General features: G+C 43.8%; 1 protein-coding gene across 13 annotated transcripts in view; it reads left to right on the top strand.

The window, feature by feature from the left end:
• KMT2C (lysine methyltransferase 2C) overlaps positions 1-19,180 on the top strand; it is a 187,325-nt gene that overhangs the window by 157,676 nt on the left and 10,469 nt on the right. For 8 of the 13 annotated variants that reach the window (XM_064430461.1, XM_064430949.1, XM_064430878.1 and 5 more), the window contains 14 exons: positions 416-741; positions 1,509-3,328; positions 4,374-4,485; positions 5,426-5,504; positions 5,623-5,686; positions 7,616-7,848; positions 10,662-12,356; positions 13,597-13,809; positions 14,175-14,339; positions 15,555-15,696; positions 16,808-16,955; positions 17,768-17,946; positions 18,045-18,199; positions 18,378-18,630. In XM_064430461.1, coding sequence (XP_064286531.1) covers positions 416-741; positions 1,509-3,328; positions 4,374-4,485; positions 5,426-5,504; positions 5,623-5,686; positions 7,616-7,848; positions 10,662-12,356; positions 13,597-13,809; positions 14,175-14,339; positions 15,555-15,696; positions 16,808-16,955; positions 17,768-17,946; positions 18,045-18,199; positions 18,378-18,630 — 5,584 coding nt within the window. The remainder of the gene's footprint in view (positions 1-415; positions 742-1,508; positions 3,329-4,373; positions 4,486-5,425; positions 5,505-5,622; positions 5,687-7,615; positions 7,849-10,661; positions 12,357-13,596; positions 13,810-14,174; positions 14,340-15,554; positions 15,697-16,807; positions 16,956-17,767; positions 17,947-18,044; positions 18,200-18,377; positions 18,631-19,180) is intronic. The other 5 variants (XM_064431113.1, XM_064430643.1, XM_064430384.1 and 2 more) reach the window with 3 other exon arrangements.

The following is a 19,180-nucleotide window of genomic DNA, read 5'->3' as shown; positions in this document are numbered from 1 at the left end:
TGGTCATCACAGAGAACTGAGAGTGAATTCTGCAGCTATGGTGCAAAAACCTTTTGCCAAATTTTCTTCAGTGGACCTCTAGTCACCTTTGTCTCTCAGAATGCACTTTTCCTGTGGTGAAAGGGCCTGCAATACTGGAATAGAAAAATGGAAAGAGAGTTGCTTCCATGTTAAATGGTAGAATGGGATCACACCATACACTTTACCAAGAGGTCTGGATTTTAAGTTGGGTTACCAGCACCCTGCACCATTTGACCCTCCTTCTCATTTCTGAGGTGATTGTACTTGTTTATAATATTTTCCTGTAACAAATGAAGAATTTATTTCCTCCAAAAGGCTTGACCTAGCGGAGTGTAACACTTCAAAAGATGTCAGTTGCAGTGTCAAGTATAATGATTTATTTTCTTGCAAACAGCGCCAGAAGCTCCGTGAGATTATTCTGCAGCAGCAGCAGCAGAAGAAGAATGCGGTTCGCCAGGAAAAGGCCTTGCAGGACGCAGCAGCTCCTCCCCATGCAGCCCCTCTCCAGCACTGGCAGCAAGACAACTTAAATCAAATCTTTAACCGCCCTCCTCCTCCCTATCCTGGGAATATTAGATCCTCTGTGGTCCCTCCAGGTGGGCCAAGGTTCTCCATGTACCCGAAGGAGCAGCGTGGGCCGTTCCCTGGGGATGGGCAGTTCAACAGGCCCCAGTTTCCAGGAGATATGAACACCATGGGGATGAGACCTCACGGTCTGAGGTAAGCTCTTGGATCTCTTAAACTCAGGGTGTTACAGGGATAGTTAGAGAAAGAGGGCTTTTTAGACAGGGTGGGAAATCATCTACAAGAGCTGGTAACCTTCCTGAACTCTGTACGTGCAGTGGGTTTTCCTGTAATATTAGAATATGTATTTTACACTGTTTTGTTGGGAGTAATTCAGGAAAATAAATGGAGAAACTGCAGAACTAGTCAAACTTCCGTGACCTGAAACATCTTGTTGGCCATGGCTTTTGGGGCATTTCTTAAAAAAAAAAAGTAAAAGACTTTATTTTTGATGTCTTAATAATGAATAAATTAATTTCTAATGAGTATGTGATCAAACACCAGCTTCTGTCTGTGGCATTTGTACAGTGAATTCTACAATGTAAAATGAATACCAGTATCAACATTCTCAGAAATTAATTTTTTCAGTATCCGGATTTATTTCAGTAGTTTCTAAATCCACACACTGAAGTTTTTTTTACTCTGAATTGCATTAACATGTATTTTAATTACTAGGTTAGTTCTGACTGTCAAGAGTTTTCTATCTATTATTATTATTGAAATTGAAAACAGGTTGTTTATTAAACATAATTAAAGCAATTATTTTATTGTAGTCATAAAGCTCATTTAAATGTAAGTATAATTAGTCAAAACATTGATTTAAATATCTTGATGAATGCATCATGTAAAGCATTTTGGTGAACAGTTATTTAGTCATGTGAGACTGAGAAAAAAGATGATTTGCCTTTCATGCTTTATTTTAGATACGGATTTCCAGGAGGTGGCCATGGTCCACCCTCGGGCCAGGAACGTTTCCTTGGTCCTCAGCAGCCCATGCAGCGCCCTGGAGTTCCCCCTCAGCTGAGGAGACCCCTGTCTATTGACATGCCCCGGGCAGTGAGCAGCCCACAGATCAATAACGCATCCGGGATCTCGCAGCATTTCCCCCCGCAGGGAATCCCGGTGCAGCAGCACAACATCCTGGGCCAGGCGTTCATCGAGCTGCGTCACAGAGCTCCTGATGGCAGGCCAAGGCTGCCCTTCAGCCCTGCTGCTGCCACTGTGCTGGATGCAGCAGCTCAGCACCAGAGGCACCCCGGCTTCCTGCCCAGGCAGGAGTTCCCAGGCCCAAGACAGGCAGAACCGCTGAGACACAATTCTCAAGGAATCCCAAACCAGTTGCAGATGGCTGCGAGTTTGGAGCACATGTCCCAGTCCCAGCAGGATCAAATCAATCCTGAGAACCCACCTGCACTTGTAATGCGTTCTCTGGGTCAGCCAGTTGCTGATGCATTCCCAGGGCCATCTTTGTCTACATCTGCACCAAGTGATGAATCCGCAAACTTGCAGCTTCCCAACCAGCCAAGTGATGGTCTAGAAGAGAAGCTGGATCCTGATGATCCTGCTGTAAAAGATTTGGATGTGAAAGACCTTGATGGGGTTGAAGTCAAGGACTTAGATGATGAGGATTTGGAAAATCTGAACCTGGACACAGAGGATGGGAAAGGAGATGAACTGGACACTCTAGATAATTTGGAAACCAATGATCCTCACCTTGATGATCTTCTGAGATCTGGGGAATTTGATTTAATTGCATACACAGACCCAGACCTTGATGTGGGGGATAAGAAAGGAATGTTTAATGAAGAACTAGACCTTAGTGTCCCCATTGATGACAAACTAGATATCCAGAGCAAGGCAGAAGAACCCAAACAGAAAGAACAAGGGGATACAACTGTTGCCCCTGCTGAGACCCAGTCTCCACCAAAGAAATCAGCTACAGAAAATGAAATTAAAACAAAAGTACTTTCCCCAAACACTCAAGAGGAAAAGAAGAATGAAAATGAAAAAGGTGATGGAAATACTGAGTCTACAAGTATTCAACAGGCTGCTGAAGTGGAGTTAAAGGATGGGGAAAAGGCTCCTGCACAACCTGCTAACCCAGAATTCCCTGACAAAACTCCTGCTGTTCCTAGTCAAGATACAACTGTGCCTAGTCCAGATGCTCAGGGATCTGCTCCACTGCCTGTTCAAGGAGCAGTAAGTTCCTGCAGTATTTCTGGGTCCACCCCAGTCCTCTCTAGTTTGCTGTCTAGTGAAAGCTCAGACAATGCTGAAGCAAGAACTCTGGGATCTCCATCTCAATCTCTGCCACCCACACAAATGAACCATGGATCAGGTATTCCACAAACACTCATGACACCTGCTGGACAGATCTTGGAAAACACTTTAAATTCCAATCTGCCCATGGTTTCACGAATGAACCATAATTTTTCTCAAGGGTCACCAAATGCAGGATTTATTCAGGGTCAGTCATCTAATCATAACTTTGGGGCAGGACAGACATCTAATCAGACTGTGGCTGTACCAAACCGTCCTGGTCCCAGCAGCATCTCTGGTCCCCAGCAGATGATGCTCCCTCAGCCACTAGCTCAGCAACAAAACAGAGAGAGGCCACTTCTGCTAGAGGAACAGCCACTCCTTCTGCAGGACCTCTTGGATCAGGAGAGGCAGGAGCAGCAGCAGCAGAGACAGATGCAAGCCATGATTCGCCAGCGTTCGGAGCCATTTTTCCCCAATATTGGTATGTGGGAGTCCTGTTTGTCTGTGTTCTGGTTGGTGTTCTAAAAATGCAGCAACAAATAGTTAAATAATCCACAGGACTGCCAGAAGCACGTCGGTATGTAGAGCTTGAAGGTGGCATAATAAAAATCAGCCTGCCTATTAGGTACAAAGGGAGTATGGAAATTGAGCATGTGGGTGGAATTCTGAACTCTGTGGCAAAGCTCCTGTTGCCATGACCAGGATCAGGGTAACTCTGCTTTACTGATAATGTTTGTGACATCAGCTGTGTCACATACTCTCTTTATACTTCAGGTTCTCATGAGTTAGGGATTTACTCCCTAACTCGTAAATTAAGTGATCAAGTGCAGTAGCTGACCTTCTTGATGTTTGATCTATCAATTTTATGTTTATGGTTGTTCTGTGACTTTTTTTTTTTGAGTATTTGTTGTGTCATAAGGAAAGGGATTATCAAAAGCTGTTACTAACCCACAGTCTAGGCAAGGCCCAGAAATATCACATATAATTCTGCTTGTACTAAAAAAAATTAAGAAAAACTGTGCTTGCTTGTCTAATATAACCAAGTTTGAGCATTCATATCCAGACCATCACCATTATTTAACTGATAATGAAACTCTAAATTTTTGAATTGTTTAAGTTGTAACCACAGTGACCATCAAGGCCATTCTCATAGTGCATTAATGATGGTGTCTCAGTTGCCAGTTGAGATAACAGAAAAAACTCCTCTTCCTGAGTCTTAAACCTAAAATAGAATTTATTAATCTGTTGGGTCATAGGCCAGATGGGGTCTAGAGCCCTTCTCAGCTTTTGGTTGTATGTTATGGCTGATAATAAAGACCGCTGTTGCTGCATTAAATTCTACAGGATACATGAAACTGCTTATTAACCTTGAATATCAAAGTGGGGAGGGCAATTAATGTGAAATAGGAATGGAGTTAATGTTTTACTGAAAATTTACACATGAACTAAATGTAAACAAGTAATTTCCTTTTGATAACGTGTAATGTTCAGCTGTGTGATTCAGTGCTGGTGCTTTTGTCTTGCAGATTTTGATGCGATTACAGATCCCATAATGAAAGCAAAAATGGTGGCTCTTAAGGGGATCAACAAAGTCATGGCACAGAGTAACATGGGGATGCCACCAATGGTCATGAACAGGTAGGCAACTCTTGACACCATTCTTTAGGACTACAGAATGTAAAAGGAAATGACAGAGCTCAGGGAAAGTGTGCAGGAAATGAAAAAAAAAAAATTCTGTCATGTAGTTCCCATTTGATGCTAACACAGGAATGAATATCTCCTAGGAATAAGGCCAGTGTGGCAGTAGGGAACTATAAAAGGTATTCAAATGCATCAGATTTGTGTTCCAGTTGTAATGTCATGGGTCAACATGGCCAACATGTTGATGCTCTTCTTGTTTTCCCACTTGCTATTTAGGTAATGACACATCTCCCACGGGTTGTGCTAGAAAACTGGGGGTGGCCATGTAACAGTGGAACCTCATGTTGCAGCAAATCATTTAGTGCTGGGTATAAATAAGATTTTAGCCCAAGTAGTGGAAGTTCCATCCTCTCCTTAAATCCCTTCTGAGGACAAAAGGAGCCATGAACTGTGCAGGCTGCACCATGACTGTCCTTAGGGTAGGTGGGGAGTCCAGGGGCCAGGGAGGATCAGTGCCTGTTCTTTTGGTGTGGCCCTTCAGACTGGGTTTTCTCCATGATAATAAATGGCTTATCCAAGGTGTACATTTACCCAACTGCAGTTGACTGTGATGGTGGCCATGAAACCTGAATACATTCAGCTGTTTTTCTTTAAATTATAAAATATTAAAATACAGACTTGTGTGTGTGTGTTTTCACTGTTCTAACACAGTAGTTCATGTTTACATCATCTCTCTGAAAAATGTAAAATGCAATCATTTCAGCCAAGGGCAAAAGGCTGTCTGTATTCTCCAGATGTTGAAAAGGTCTGATACAGAAGTTCGAGTGCATGTCTGTATGATGTTTGGGTGCTTTGTTTAAGTTGAACATAATAAAGTTCTCTCACTCTCCTAAAATGCTGGTTTGCAAGGTTACAATTTCTTTCTGTTTATCAATAGGTTTCCCTTTATGGGTCAGCCAGTGCCAGGGGCTCAGACCAGTGAAGGCCAAAATCATATGCAACAGGCAATTGCACAGGTAATGCAATGTGATATGGGCTTGAAACAAAACTGTTCAATAATGATCACAAGTTTGGAGTATTTTAATTTAATCATAATTCAATATCCTTGTCTATCTGTTTTACTGAAATTTCTAGGATGGAAGTTTGACACCTCAGATTTCTAGACCTAATCCTCCCAATTTTGGTCCTGGTTTTGTCAGTAAGTAAAGATTTCATAATTTTTTTATGGTTTGGTGGGTTTTCTTTTATTTTACAGTTCTGCTTTCTTTCAAATGAACTATCCATAGATGGATTCTCTCTCAAAAAAAACATCATTTTAAAATTGAGTCATTTCATCATTACAATGCCAGGTAATGATGGGGTATATAGTAAATGCTGTTAACATTTTTTTTCTAGAAGCTATCATCAACAAAACACCGTAAGGAAAGAGGGAAACAGAAAATTAACATTGTTTGGATTTGTGTAAGAGCAATAATATATTAACTGACTGCTGTATCAGAAACCTGGTCTTGGGTTGTGTTACAATATTCTGAGCTCAATGAGAACAGCTGTGTATTGATGGAATTTTTTTTTTCAGAGGCAGAAAGTTTTGTGCAGCATCATTTTCATTTGAACAGATACCAGAAAAAGCTTTCCAGGCACTGGTTAGGCAAGCCTGGCTGGTGAAGCACAGTTGTTGAAAGCAGAAATACACTGCACTAGCTTTTTGCATTCCATATTTCTGGCTGCCCTAGATCAATTGTGAATCCTAGTCTCTGTGACGAGAAAGATTTATTAGTAGAAATTAAAACGGAGCATATGTTGCGAGAGGAAGACCATGTGTAAAAAAGTGTTTCTCTTACTACAAATACTTCACTTGATATTTGTGAATAAGAAACAGAAGTAAACTCCTTCACATTTTCCAGAAGCTGGAGTAGCAGCACTGAGTATGCAGTAAGGAGCTTTGGCAATATTATCTTTATTAATTATTAGTGGTGTGATTCCACATGGCACTCAGCATGGCCCTGCTCTGGTTGGGTGGTGGTGGGTTCTGAGCACTTGAGTAAATCTGGTTTTCAGTTCAGTAGTAGTTACTCTTACCTGGAACTCATTAACATTTCAGTGCTTTCATGTTTCTCATTATACTCTCAGTATTTCCACTCAATTGTCCCCTCAGTTTTTGGGATCAGTTCTGCAGAATTTTTTCCTGAAAGCACCTTGAGGTTGTAGCTCACCCTGAGTAGGTTTAGTTGAGGTGTTCAGTCAAAGCTGTCCCTGACACAGTGATTGGTAGAGTCTAGAAGGGTCTGGAGTACAAGGAGGACGTGGTTATATTGAAATCATGGAGCTGAGTGGTATCTCTGTTAAACAAGGGTCTCTGTTAAACAAATGGCACCATCACCAGTGTTCTCTCTTGCTTTCTGTGCTTAGTGAGGTCAAGTGTTACCAGACATGGTTGTTTTGCCTCCAGAAAAACATCAGAGAGCAGTGGACTGCCCGTGGCAGACGAGCATTTCTCATTTGGAAGAAGAGCAATGCCTCAGTTACAGCCTAAATGAGAGGCATTTATTTTGGGGTTACAAAATGGCACTGGTGCTGAAGGCCCCATGCTGAGGGCTGACACTGACAAAGTGATTTTTACAAAGACAGTATATTTCTTTCACTTCATGAATATTTGATGGTGTTCATCATTTTAATATTTTTCTTTGAAGTTGTAATAAAAATCAATTTTATACGTACAACAGTTTTCTGCAAACACCAGAATTTATCAGGCCATGTTTCCTTTATGTCCTTGCTCCCTAATCTCTTTGTACTTGAGTACTTCCAGAGATCTTCCATGTCCCCTCTTCTGTGGCAGGACAGGGAATCGCTGGGTTCTGTAGCAGTTCTCAAAGCACATTTGCTCACTGGCAAATGTGTTTTCTCTCACAAATGCAGTAATTTGGATATCTGTCTCATTTATGCAAGTCATTCCACAAACATTGTATTTCTTGAAATACCAAATTCTCTGTCAGATTTGGCTGAATTTGACCATTAGTTTCTTAAAATAGGGAGGGGAACCTGATTGTTAAACTTGAGTTTTAAAAAGTAGGATGAGTCCTCATCATCAGGATGAGATCATATCACACTTCATTTCCCTTCTCTCCAGATGATTCACAACGAAAGCAATACGAGGAATGGCTGCAGGATACACAACAACTTCTTCAAATGCAGCAGAAGTACCTGGAGGAGCAGATTGGAGCCCACAGAAAATCCAAGAAGGCTCTTTCAGCCAAACAGCGCACGGCCAAGAAAGCCGGCCGGGAGTTCCCAGAGGAGGATGCAGAGCAGCTGAAGCACGTTACTGAGCAGCAAAGTATGGTCCAAAAACAGCTAGATCAGGTAATCCTCTGGAATCCAGACTGTTCACCTTGGCACTGAGCTGTCACAGTGGTAGTAAGTCTTTCCTTTAAATCTTCTGAAGGACACAGTAGAGCTCTACCTAAAGGAGCCGCTCCCTGTTTTGTTCTGTGTGACAGCATTGCTTGGGAGTGGAGGTGACACTGGAACTGCAAAGGAATATTCTGTGGCTGGGTTAGTACTTTTGGGAAGAGGGGAATTCCTTGGCAAATCGACTTGCAGCAGAGTTCTTGGCACCATGCCAAGCAAAAATGAAATATTCAGAGAAAAGTTTTAGCATGCAGGGCTTTGTTTCAGGCTTGAATGAATGTCCTAACCCAATCTTCTGGTTTTTCTACAGTTTGAAAATCTGTTTTTATTACATCTTTAGTGTTAGACTAGTTTTATGGTCTGTCTCATTTCTAGATGCTGATCAACAGTATTGTGTCATGGAATAACACAGGTCAAAGGGATGTCTGGAGATCTTTTAGTCATGATCAAAGCAGAAGTAGCTTCACGATTAAATCAGGTTACTCAGCACCTTGTCAGTCAAGTTCTGTAAGTCTCCAGGGGAAGAGATTTCCCAGCCTTTCTGGGCCCCTGTTTCTACATGTAACCACTTTCACTGGGCTTTGTTTTCCTTTCCTTACATTCAGTTGGAATTTCACATACTGGAACTGTGATAATAGTAAGATGAAACCTGTGATAGTTTTGTTAATATGCTTTGCCAGTAGTTAGTGCTGTGTTCCTCAAGACTTTTATTATAAATTACCTGGCATGATTGTCAGGATCAACTAGTCCTGCTGAAAATGAAAATGCTTTAGAATTATCCTTTACTCGTATGAAGGAAAAAACTTGGCAGCAGACAGCTTGGAATGAAGTCCTGAGCAATATCTGACCCTCAAGTTCTCCTGTGTTGCTTCAAGACAAAGTATGTGCTGGATGGGATATTAGTTGGCTCATCTTTCCACTGTGTGGAAGAGGGATGGAGTGGGTAAATTATTTCTACATAATTATTTTCCCCTTCCACAATGAATCACAAGTAGAAAAAAATGCAAAAAATAATTCCCTTTAACCATTTTTTTTATACATACGACAGTCTAATCTTTTGGTGGAGTTAGACTGAAGTAACAGCTGTCAACCATGACCTTGCTGGCAGGTCCATTTACTGCCCCATAATTTAGGTTCTCCTATTTGTAATTTTTAAATTTTAGTTTAATCTACTGCTAGCAGAAGCCATCCACTGCCCTTTAGCCACTGATTTAGACCAGTGGTTGATTCATCCACATCCTAAGCAGCATTTTGTTCTGTACCTCGTAGGAGCTTCAATGAGGTTTAAAGCATAGTTTTAACCACCTTCTATTGGAAGCAATTTGCCACTCTTTCAAATCAGATCAAATAATTTTTCTGCAATCAAGCTCCTGTTAGTTTTTGAAAAGTCTCAGTATGTATGGAGAGAGAAAAGAGCTCCTGGATCCGTGGGAGTGGCTGGTCCTGGGCACAGGCACAGAGACCGCGGAGCTGACTGTGCCCCAGGAGCTGATGTGAGTCAGGGTTATTGGCCAGGCAGACACTGCCAGATGGCCCTGTGGCACTGTGCCTGTGCTCACAGGCTCTGCCCTGCCCTCCCTGCACTGCTGACATCTCAGCTCAGCTCAGCCCTGGGCCTTGGACACCACAGCCATTCCAGGGACAGTCACAGCTGATCCAGCCCCAGGAGGTTGGGGTGCTTTGGGGTCCTCAAGGTACAGCCCCACAGAGTCAGCGTGGGTTTAGTGCTGTAGGACCAGGGGAGCACTGGGTCTGTGCAGTGCAGATGGGCCCTGTCAGTGCCTCTGTGCAGTAGCACTGTTTATCCAGCAGTGTCAGTGCCAAGGCAGAGCTCATAAATCAGCTTGGACCTGGGATTATTGTGTAAATAACCTTTTGGGTGCATCTGTCCTGCAGCCTGAAGTGTGTCCTGTGGCATCACTGTTACCTTGAGCTTTCTGCCTTAGTCCTTGTTTCAGATAAAGGAGGGGGCTATCACACAATTCATTACAGAGCTTCTCTATCCCTACATAAGCTGTGGAAGTCATAATCAAATGAGCAGAAATGAGGGGGGGATTTTCCATAATGTGTGTATCATCAACCAGTGGATTGCAAATCCTTCTGTTTTTAGTTTAGTTGGGTCCCTGCAGTGTTTCTAAAAGGCTCTTGTCCAGTTGACAGTGTTGTGTCCTTCCCTCAACTTCTGCAGTTTCCCTCAACTTTCTCCAGTCTGAGCTACAAGGCATAACTTGCTGTGCTCATGTTGAGTTTATTTTGGTCTTAAAATCTTAACGTTTCAAGCAGCAGTTGCAGTTTTCATCTGACGTGAGATGTCTGAGGATCTGCCTATGAACAAATGGGAATATCCATCACTGTTTTCCTGCAAAATTTTCTTTTCCAATTATATATTTTTAAAATGTTGCTGATGTGTGAACGTCATCCATCTCACTGTTTCCCTTTTCCTGTCTTTTCCCAACTGTTGTATTCTGTGCACAGATAAGATCTGTAGGACGAGGATCACTGCTGGTTTAGGTTTGTATATTCTCTAGCACAGTGCAGTCTTGGTTTGTAATTAGAACTTTGAGACGCTGCTGTTTTGTCTGAGGTCTTGGGCTGGGAAGTATTTCTGATGAAATAATGGCTGTTTAGCATTAAAAACAGTGCAGAAATTCTGGTTTGGCCTGAGGTTCATTGCCTCCTGAAATTACAGTGGTGAGTTACATGCTTTATGCTGCTTGCACAGCCAGTTGGTGGCAGGGGTGAATAATGACTGTTTCAATGTTTAGATCCGGAAGCAGCAGAAGGAGCACGCGGAGCTGATTGAGGAGTACCGGATCAAGCAGCAGCAGCAGCAGCAGCAGTGTGGGATGGCCCCACATTCCATAATGCCAGGGGTCCAGGCCCAGCCTCCCATGGTTCCAGGAGGAGCAGCACCAGCAATGAATCAGCAGAGCTTCCCCATGGTGGCACAGCAGCTCCAGCATCAGCAACACGCAGTGGTGATCCCTGGGCAATCCAACCCCACCAGGATGCCAAATCTATCCGGATGGCAGCCTGCAAACCCTGCGAGTCACATTTCCATGAATCCAGCAAGGATGCAGCCTCCAATGACACCACTGCCGATGACTCCTGGTGCACCGGCTCCTGTGCCTGGCCCAAATGCAGCTGCACAGGCAGGGCCACCCCCAAGGGTGGAGTTTGAGGACAACAACCCTTTCAGTGAAAGCTTCCAGGAGCGGGAGCGCAAGGAACGCTTACGGGAGCAGCAGGAGCGGCAGCGCATCCAGCTGATGCAGGAGGTGGATCGACAGAGAGCTCTGCAGCAGAGGATGGAGCTGGAGCAGCACAGTATGATGGGGCCTGAGCTGAACAACAAAGCATCCTTATCTCAGATACCTTTCTTCAATTCTGAGCTGCCTTGTGATTTCATGCAAACCCCTCGGCCCCTGCAGCCGTCCCCACAGCAGCAGCAGCAGATGGGGCAGATGCTGCAGCAGGGCGCTGTGACCTCCCCTCCTGCCACCAATTTTATGCAAAGCACAGAGCGAAGGCCAGTGGGACCTGCAGCCTTTGGACCTGATGCATCTGCTGGTCCAGGTGGAGCCCCCAATTTCCATAATGTAAAACAAACTCATGGGAATCTCCCTGGGGCTGCCTTCACGCAGAACCAGGTCAGACCTCCGTTCCCTTCTGCTGTCCCTTCATCTCCAGTGCTGGGGGGCAGTGCCCCATGTGGGTCGGACACTGGTGTGCCCCAGGCTGCAAACATCCCTGTATCAGGCCAGTCTCTCATCCAGCTGTATTCTGACATAATCCCAGAAGAGAAAGGCAAAAAGAAAAGGGCACGGAAAAAGAAAAAGGACGACGATGCTGAGTCCATAAAAGCCCCGTCAACTCCACACTCGGATATCACTGCACCATCAACCCCAACCATTTCTGACGCTACCTCCACCCCCACAGTGAACACCCCCAATGAGCCACGGCACCAGGATGAGCTGGAGTCCCTGGAGCTAACAGGCCCCTCGACATCCAACACAGGAGAGAGCTCCCCAGAGATGGAGGGGAAGCTCCCCAGCAGCAGCAGCGTGTCCCAGAAACAGCCCGGGGGGAATGCAGAGCCTGAAAAGGCTAAAATGGACACACCCACCAGCCTCCAAGAAGTTAAACTGGAAAAGGCAGAAACTGATCAATGCTCAGGTCAAGCTGAGCCTAAACCAGAAAATCCAAGCAGTATTAAGGTGGAGGAGGAGAAGGTCACCTCACAGCCAACCTCTTCAGCTCCGAGTCCAGCACAGGCACCCGGTGCTCTGGCAGCCAAGGGGGAGTCAGGGAATGAACTGCTGAAACACCTGCTAAAAAACAAGAAGTCCTCATCTCTTCTAAATCAGAAACCAGAGAACAGTGGCCGAGCAGAAGAAGAGGCTTCTGGGGATAAAAAGTTAGCAGAGAAGCAGAGTCCAGCTGAAGGAATGGTGAGCCTGGTATGGTTTTGTTACTCTGGTCAGCAGCAGTCCAGCCTAGTCTGTGCCTTACTGTGGGCATGTGTGGGGTCATAACCTACCTGTACAGGGTGGAGGAAACAGCTTTAAGGATCTTTAGCCTCTTTCCTGCCTTTTCTCCACAAATAAATCACTGCGTTGAGCAAAGAATACATTTTAACATGGCTTCTTAGGTCAGCATATTCAGAAGTCACTAAAATGCAAAAAAACCCCAAATTTTCTACAAAAAAATGTTTTCAAAAAATACCACTTCCTAATATTAAGGCATTATTTTATGATGTATGATTCCTAATTACTGACTACTGGTATGTGTCTGTACTGAACATGGTGTGTGTCCTTTTCTCCTGTGATTCCACCTGAGTCATCTGTATGATTTATTAATTTGTAAGGTCTTTAAAAACAGACCTAAAGAAAAGTGCTTTCTGTGGAGGTAGGATACCCTTTACACTTACACTTGTTGGTCATTTTATTGTAATCTTAATCTCTGCTTTTGAGTTTTGACTGCCTAAACTCTAAATTAATTTTGAAAACAAAATTTAAATATGTTTAAAAGGAAAAAATACTCATAAAAGTAAAGGTAATTGTGAGCAACTTGTAAATAAGTGTAAAAGATCTACAGTTAAAATATGTGGTAGGAATATTAAAATACTAGTGATAGGGGTCATGTAGAGCTGTTTAAAATTACAATGATTTTTTTTTTAATGGACTTTCTTTTGTCTTGCCCCTGTATCATTAGAGTCCCATCCTGATCCTTTTTACCCAGCTATACTTCCATGGGAAGAAAGGCTTTGCAGATTTGTACTGGAAGTATTTAAGCAAGTGGTACAATCCAGAAAGGTTCACAGCACTTTTTTTGTTGCTAACCTCAAAATACTTTTGTATTTCCATGCCTCTCTTCTGCCACCAAGTCTGTCTTTCATTTGGCCCTGGTGAACATCTCCAAGGTTTCATGCACATTGAACTTTATTTTAGGGGGTATTCAAAAGAGAATGTTACTGGCCTCTGAGTTTCTAATGATGTTTTCGGATGTCAGTGGTGTTAATGAGAAGTCATAATTCTGTCTGTAGGGACAGTTTAGCAGTTCCACCTGCCAGTAAAATACACTTTGTTATCACTGAGATTTATTACTCTGTGCCTGTGCTTTCAGAGCCGTGCAGTAATTCAGAGTGAACTGTGTATTAACATGTCAAAAATTCTGCTGCACTTCCTTTTTTCACCCCAGCAAACTGCAGGAGCCCAGATGCAAGGTACCTTTGGGTGCAGTAACAGCCAGCTCCAGAGAGCAGATGTAGGACCTGAAACCAAGAAGCAGAGAAACAAGCGGGCTCAGAGGACAGGAGAGAAGGCAGCTCCTCGGTCCAAGAAGAGGAAAAAAGAGGAAGAAGAGAAGCAGGCTGTTTATCCTAATGCAGATACCTTCATCCAGCTGAAACAGGTGAGTGTGCAGGAGCAGTCCAGAGGCCATGTGGAGCAGTGGATTTCTCCCAGTGGAAGTGAAGTTGAGGCTTAAGTTGAATTTTGAGCACAGGGGAAAATGTGAACTTCCACAAAGTCAGGGAATTTAAAGTTTGGTGTTTAATTTTGGAAGGTGGGCTGACATGGCAGGTAGTCCCAAAGCCACAGAGTTCCTGTCAGCTCTGACAGCCTCTGGATGAGCTGGCAGGGAGCTGGAGCTGAACAATTTCCTGACAGTGGATAAATTCCAATTCTTCTTCTAAATTAGAAAGCACTCTCCTGACTGGAGGATTGCAGTGTTCTGTCTTAGACTTAATTTCTGACTTTTTTTTTCTTTTAATACAGCAGCTTTCTCTTCTGCCTTTGGTGGAACCAATAATTGGAGTGAGCTTTGCACACTTTCTCCCTTATGGCAGTGGCCAACTCAGTGGTGGAAATCGACTTGTGGGAAGTTTTGGTAGTGCTACTCTTGATGGGGCTTCAGATTACTATTCCCAGCTCATTTACAAGGTATGCTTTTAATCCGTATTTCTGTTGTGTGCTCTCTGTGGGAAGAGAAGTCCATGATATTATTACTACAGCGTTCTTGCCTTTTATGCAACTAGAAGAAAAATAACCTTCTATTGCTAGACTAGATAGTGTGAAACAGTCACCATTGTTTTACCCTCTGAAAGTTGATATTGGTTCTGGAAACTGTTGTTGTAAACTAATGAAAAACTACAAATACTCTTTTAACAAATGGATGCTAAATAATGAAAATTGTAATTGCAGTTTTGTGGAGCAGAAAAGACTGAATTCTCAGTATTTTGCAAAGTCTTTGAAAGCATTCAACATTTCTTAATGTGAATTAAATAAGAAATAGACTTTTTCTCATTTGCCCACCAAGCCCTAACTAAGACCCTGGGAACTCTGAACAAAATAGACTGTTTGTTGATGAGTTAATAACCCACAGCATTTAAAACTTAGTCTCGGAGATCAGTGGCAGTACTGGGAGGGCAGTGGGATACTGAACAGACAGAATCAAATTTGCTGCTTGGATACTCTAATACAAAAACCTATTAAAACCAGTGATGTTTTCTCCAGCCTTACACAGTGTGTAAGCTGAGAATAGCACCTACAAAAACAGTTCTGGTGGTCAAAAGTAAGTAATGAGGATTAGCTTTGTGGGCATGACTGCAGGAACAACAGATACTGAAGCTCTCATTTAACTTTCATTTAAAATATGGGCAGTTGAATAAACTGGTGAGGAGTAGCCCAGAGTATGAACTTGCAGAGTATCTGCTGCTCCATGGTGGATGCTTCAGTGACAGCTCATCCTGTGCTTCCCCTAGAGGGGCATTTGGGGAAGCTGACTTGTTCATGGTGCTGGAGAACACTGTGGAACAGCTCTCAGCATGGAGTTGGGACCTTTGCTGAAATTGCAGGAGCTAGTTTGAAACCGTTCCTTAAAATGCTCTTTGTGCATTTTTGTAAATAGTTCAGCCACATCTTCTTTTGGCAGTGTTTACTCACGTGAACTATTTCTCTGATATCCCTGATACAAGAAAAGCCAATCATTGTGTCTTGTACAGTAGACACCTTTCTGTCTCATGCTTGGGTCTCAGCTATGGCTGCCTCTCAGTTCTACATCTGTGAAACCGAGTGGGTTTCATTGGTACTGGAACAAGGCAAGTTCTCTCCCTGTGTTCCATCCTGATTGCTGGCTCTTTCACTCATGTCGTGCAGCAGAACAACCTGAGCAATCCCCCGACCCCCCCGGCCTCTCTCCCTCCCACGCCGCCGCCTGTGGCCTGCCAGAAGTTGGTCAATGGCTTTGCCACCACCGAGGAGCTCGCTGGCAAGGCTGCAGTGCTGGGAGGCCACGATGGTAAGGCTCTGTGTGTTGGTGCTGTGAAGTCTGTCCTGCTTGTAGCAAATGGCAAAATAGATCCTTGAATCATAAAACATGCTGAGTTGGAAGGGACCCATGAGGATCACTGAGTCCAGCTCCCAGCCCTGCACTGGACACCCCCAACAATCCCACCCTGTGCCTGAGAGAATTGTCCAAATGCTCTTGGAGCTCTCTCAGGTTTGGTGCTGTGACCACTGCCCTGTTCAGTGCCCAGCCACCCTCTGGGTGAGGAACCTTTCTCTGATATCCAACCTAAACCTCCCCTGACAAAACTTCAGGCCCTTCCCTTGGGTCCTTTCACTGGTGACCAGAGAGAAGAGATCCACACTGCCCCTCTGCCCCCCATCATGAGGAAGCTGGAGGCTGCTGGGAGGTCTCCCCTCAGACTCCTCCAGGTTACCTCCTAGGATGCTTCTCAGTTGCAATGCTCCTTTAGAAAAACAAAATGCCCAGACTTTTCAAGGTTAAAATCATTACTAGCCAGCAATATTTTACACCAGTATAGTGTCAGGTGTTGGTGCCTTTTCCTTGTTCCCATTCAAAAACATGTTGAGAGCTAGAGACACTCTTAAGAAATGAGAAAGAAAACCTTAAGATGAGTTTTTTTGGGTCCAGTACAAATGACTGGTATGAGCTCCTTGGTTAAGTGAGCTCAAACAGCCTATCCAGAATGTGTGCAGTCAGTGTGTATTTCCTGATACTTACAATTTGGACAGTTAAAATTGCTTTCTATTCTTTGTACTGGCTCTTTGTAAGGACTATTCAGTGATTAAAATCCTTTTTTTCACACCCCTTTTCCTTTCTTGTTACAAATTTTTTTGTAGTTTTATGGGTTTTTTAAGTAAACAAACATCCTCTCATAGTGGAAGAAAACACTCAAAAGCCTTTCAGGCCCTGTTTGCTCAAAATTGGCAGGTTTTTGTAAAAATGGAAGTTAATCCTGACTGGTCACAATTTTTTGAGCTCCCAAGTGCCTTAGAATGGTGTCACCATCAGGCCCCCCACCCACACCCAGCAGGCAGCATGTCCATCCCTGAAAGAGCTGTCCAGATGTCTCATTGTGCTCTCTGTGCCTCTCTGCTTTCAGTTACCAAAGCTCTGGGGCCAAAGCAGTTCCAGTTGCCTTTCAGACCACAAGATGATTTATTAGCCAGAGCAATGGCCCAGGGCCCCAAAACTGTGGATGTTCCTGCTTCACTTCCAACACCACCTCACAACAACCAGGAGGAGTTAAGGTAGGTTTTACTTGACATCTTCTAAAAGATGGAGCAGATTCTGTGATCTTTCATTGGAGGAGACTGTGAAGGTGTGGAGAAACAAAACCCTTTTTGCACAGGCACAGAAGGGCAGAGAATGGCATGTGGGATCATTTTAACTCCTAACATTCCATGTGTAGAGAGCAGCATAGTGAGTAGGTGATTCCAGTCATTGCTACACTCCAGATTCTGCTAAATTGTTAGGAATTCCTTACCTTGATCTTTTAAAAGTGAAAGAAAACTGTACAAATAGGTGCTTTTCTTGGAGCAGTGTGGTGCTGCAGTGACAGGTGACTGCTGTAGCAGCAGCAAGACTGTGCAGGAGCCAGCCTGAAACTGCAGAGCTCCACTCAGCTTCCCAGGTGAGAAACACTGGCTGGAACATGAGTCTCCCTGCAGAGATCTTGCCTTTTGCCTCCCTTTCATTTGCCTGCCCAAAATGTGGATGTCTGTGAAACACTGGAGCCTGTATGTGGACAAAGGCCAGACAGTTTAAATATTAAAACAGTTCAGATATTAAATGTTCGTTTTTTACCCTGGTGGATAGAGCCATGGGGAACAGAGGGTTTGGCTTTGTTAGTGTCTTTGTTTTCTTCATGGATCTTTCCCAAGAAATGGAATATGTGTGCAATGGGATATGAGATACCCAGAGGTGATGGCCAACCACCTACTTGTGTTGTGTGACCAGGAGCAACCAGCAAGTTCACTTTAGTTCCCTGTCATGATTTATAACTTTGGCTTACCAGAATTTTAGTCCATTTCCAAAACAGCTTTTTTGGGTTTTGTTACAGGGTTCAAGATCACTGTGAGGACAGGGACACTCCCGACAGCTTTGTTCCTTCTTCCTCTCCTGAAAGCGTGGTGGGAATGGAGATCAGTCGCTACCCAGACTTGTCGGTTGTAAAGGAGGAGAACCCAGAACCTGTCCCATCTCCCATCATTCCCATCCTGCCCAGCAGCACTGGGAAAGGTGAGGCTGCAGCAGAGTCAACACTTACAGCTAGGACTGGTTTTCTGTCTGTTCCCATAAGTGTAGGATTAATGTGCTGTATTCTGGTTTATTTTCAGGTTCAGAAGCCAAAAGGAATTACATAAAATCAGAACCCGGTTCAGGCGCATTACCTGGTTCTGGCTTCTTCTCCTCCCAGCTTGGACCATCCCAGAACGGTCCTAAATCTGGCCTTATCTCTGTAGCAATTACTTTACATCCTACAGCTGCTGAGGTAAGAAGAATTAGCATGTATTACATACATGGAGTACAGCAGCAGTTAATTTGGTTTATGTACAGTGACTCCGAGGGGGTTACAGTGCAATAATGCTGCTGTTGCAGTCTTCTAATAGTTTGTATCTCTGCTGTTTGTCAGATGTAAACAAATTATTTTTTTTTATTCCTGTTTTTAGAACATCAGTAGCGTTGTAGCAGCATTCTCCAACCTGCTCCATGTCAGAATTCCCAACAGTTACGAGGTCAGTAATGCTCCAGACGTCCCATCCTCCATGGCAGCCACCAACACTCCCAGAGGGAACCCATCTATGGAGTACAGGCAGCACTTGCTGCTGCAGGGTCCCCAGGCAGGATCCATGGGACCTGCCAGGATGGTGGGGCCCTATGGACTGAAGCAGCCCAATGTGCCATTCCCTGCCAACAGCAATGGTGAGTGGGTTTAACCTCCCAGTGTTCAGTGCCAGGCTTTAACTGAGTCAGTATGGATGCATTTCAGCCTCATAAATCCACGCTCTAGAATTCAATAATTGATTCTTGTTCCAAATAAAACTTTTCACTTCTTACATGATCATGTGGATGCTCCTGGATTTAACCATGAGGAGTTCTCATCCATCTCTGATTTCCATTGTCTGTTTACATCACTGTAGGTGAGGCATTTCTCCCTTAATTCCTAACATTTATTAGGGTTTTTTATGTCCAGTCTGATTTTAAATACATAATTCAGGAAGATTGTTCCCATGCTGGAAAGCTTGACATGATTATTCAAGTGGTTGGTATTCCTGTGTTAGTTAATTTTGTGATTTTTTCACACAAGGATGTGTTTTTGCCTGGTTTGCACAGCTGTTTTAGGTCTGCTTTATACACTTTATCTGTCAGGTCAAGGTTTAAAGTCCTCCTTCCATGCCCTATCCAGGAAGATGCTAGCCCTCTAGACCAGTGAGGAATACTGTGATGTCTCACAAATCTGGTTTGATCTGAT

The sequence above is a fragment of the Passer domesticus genome, chromosome 1, assembly GCF_036417665.1.
Source record: "Passer domesticus isolate bPasDom1 chromosome 1, bPasDom1.hap1, whole genome shotgun sequence".
Taxonomy (NCBI): Eukaryota; Metazoa; Chordata; class Aves; order Passeriformes; family Passeridae; genus Passer; species Passer domesticus.
Note: the sequence above shows the minus strand (reverse complement) of the source record. Positions and strands in the feature narration are given on the sequence as shown.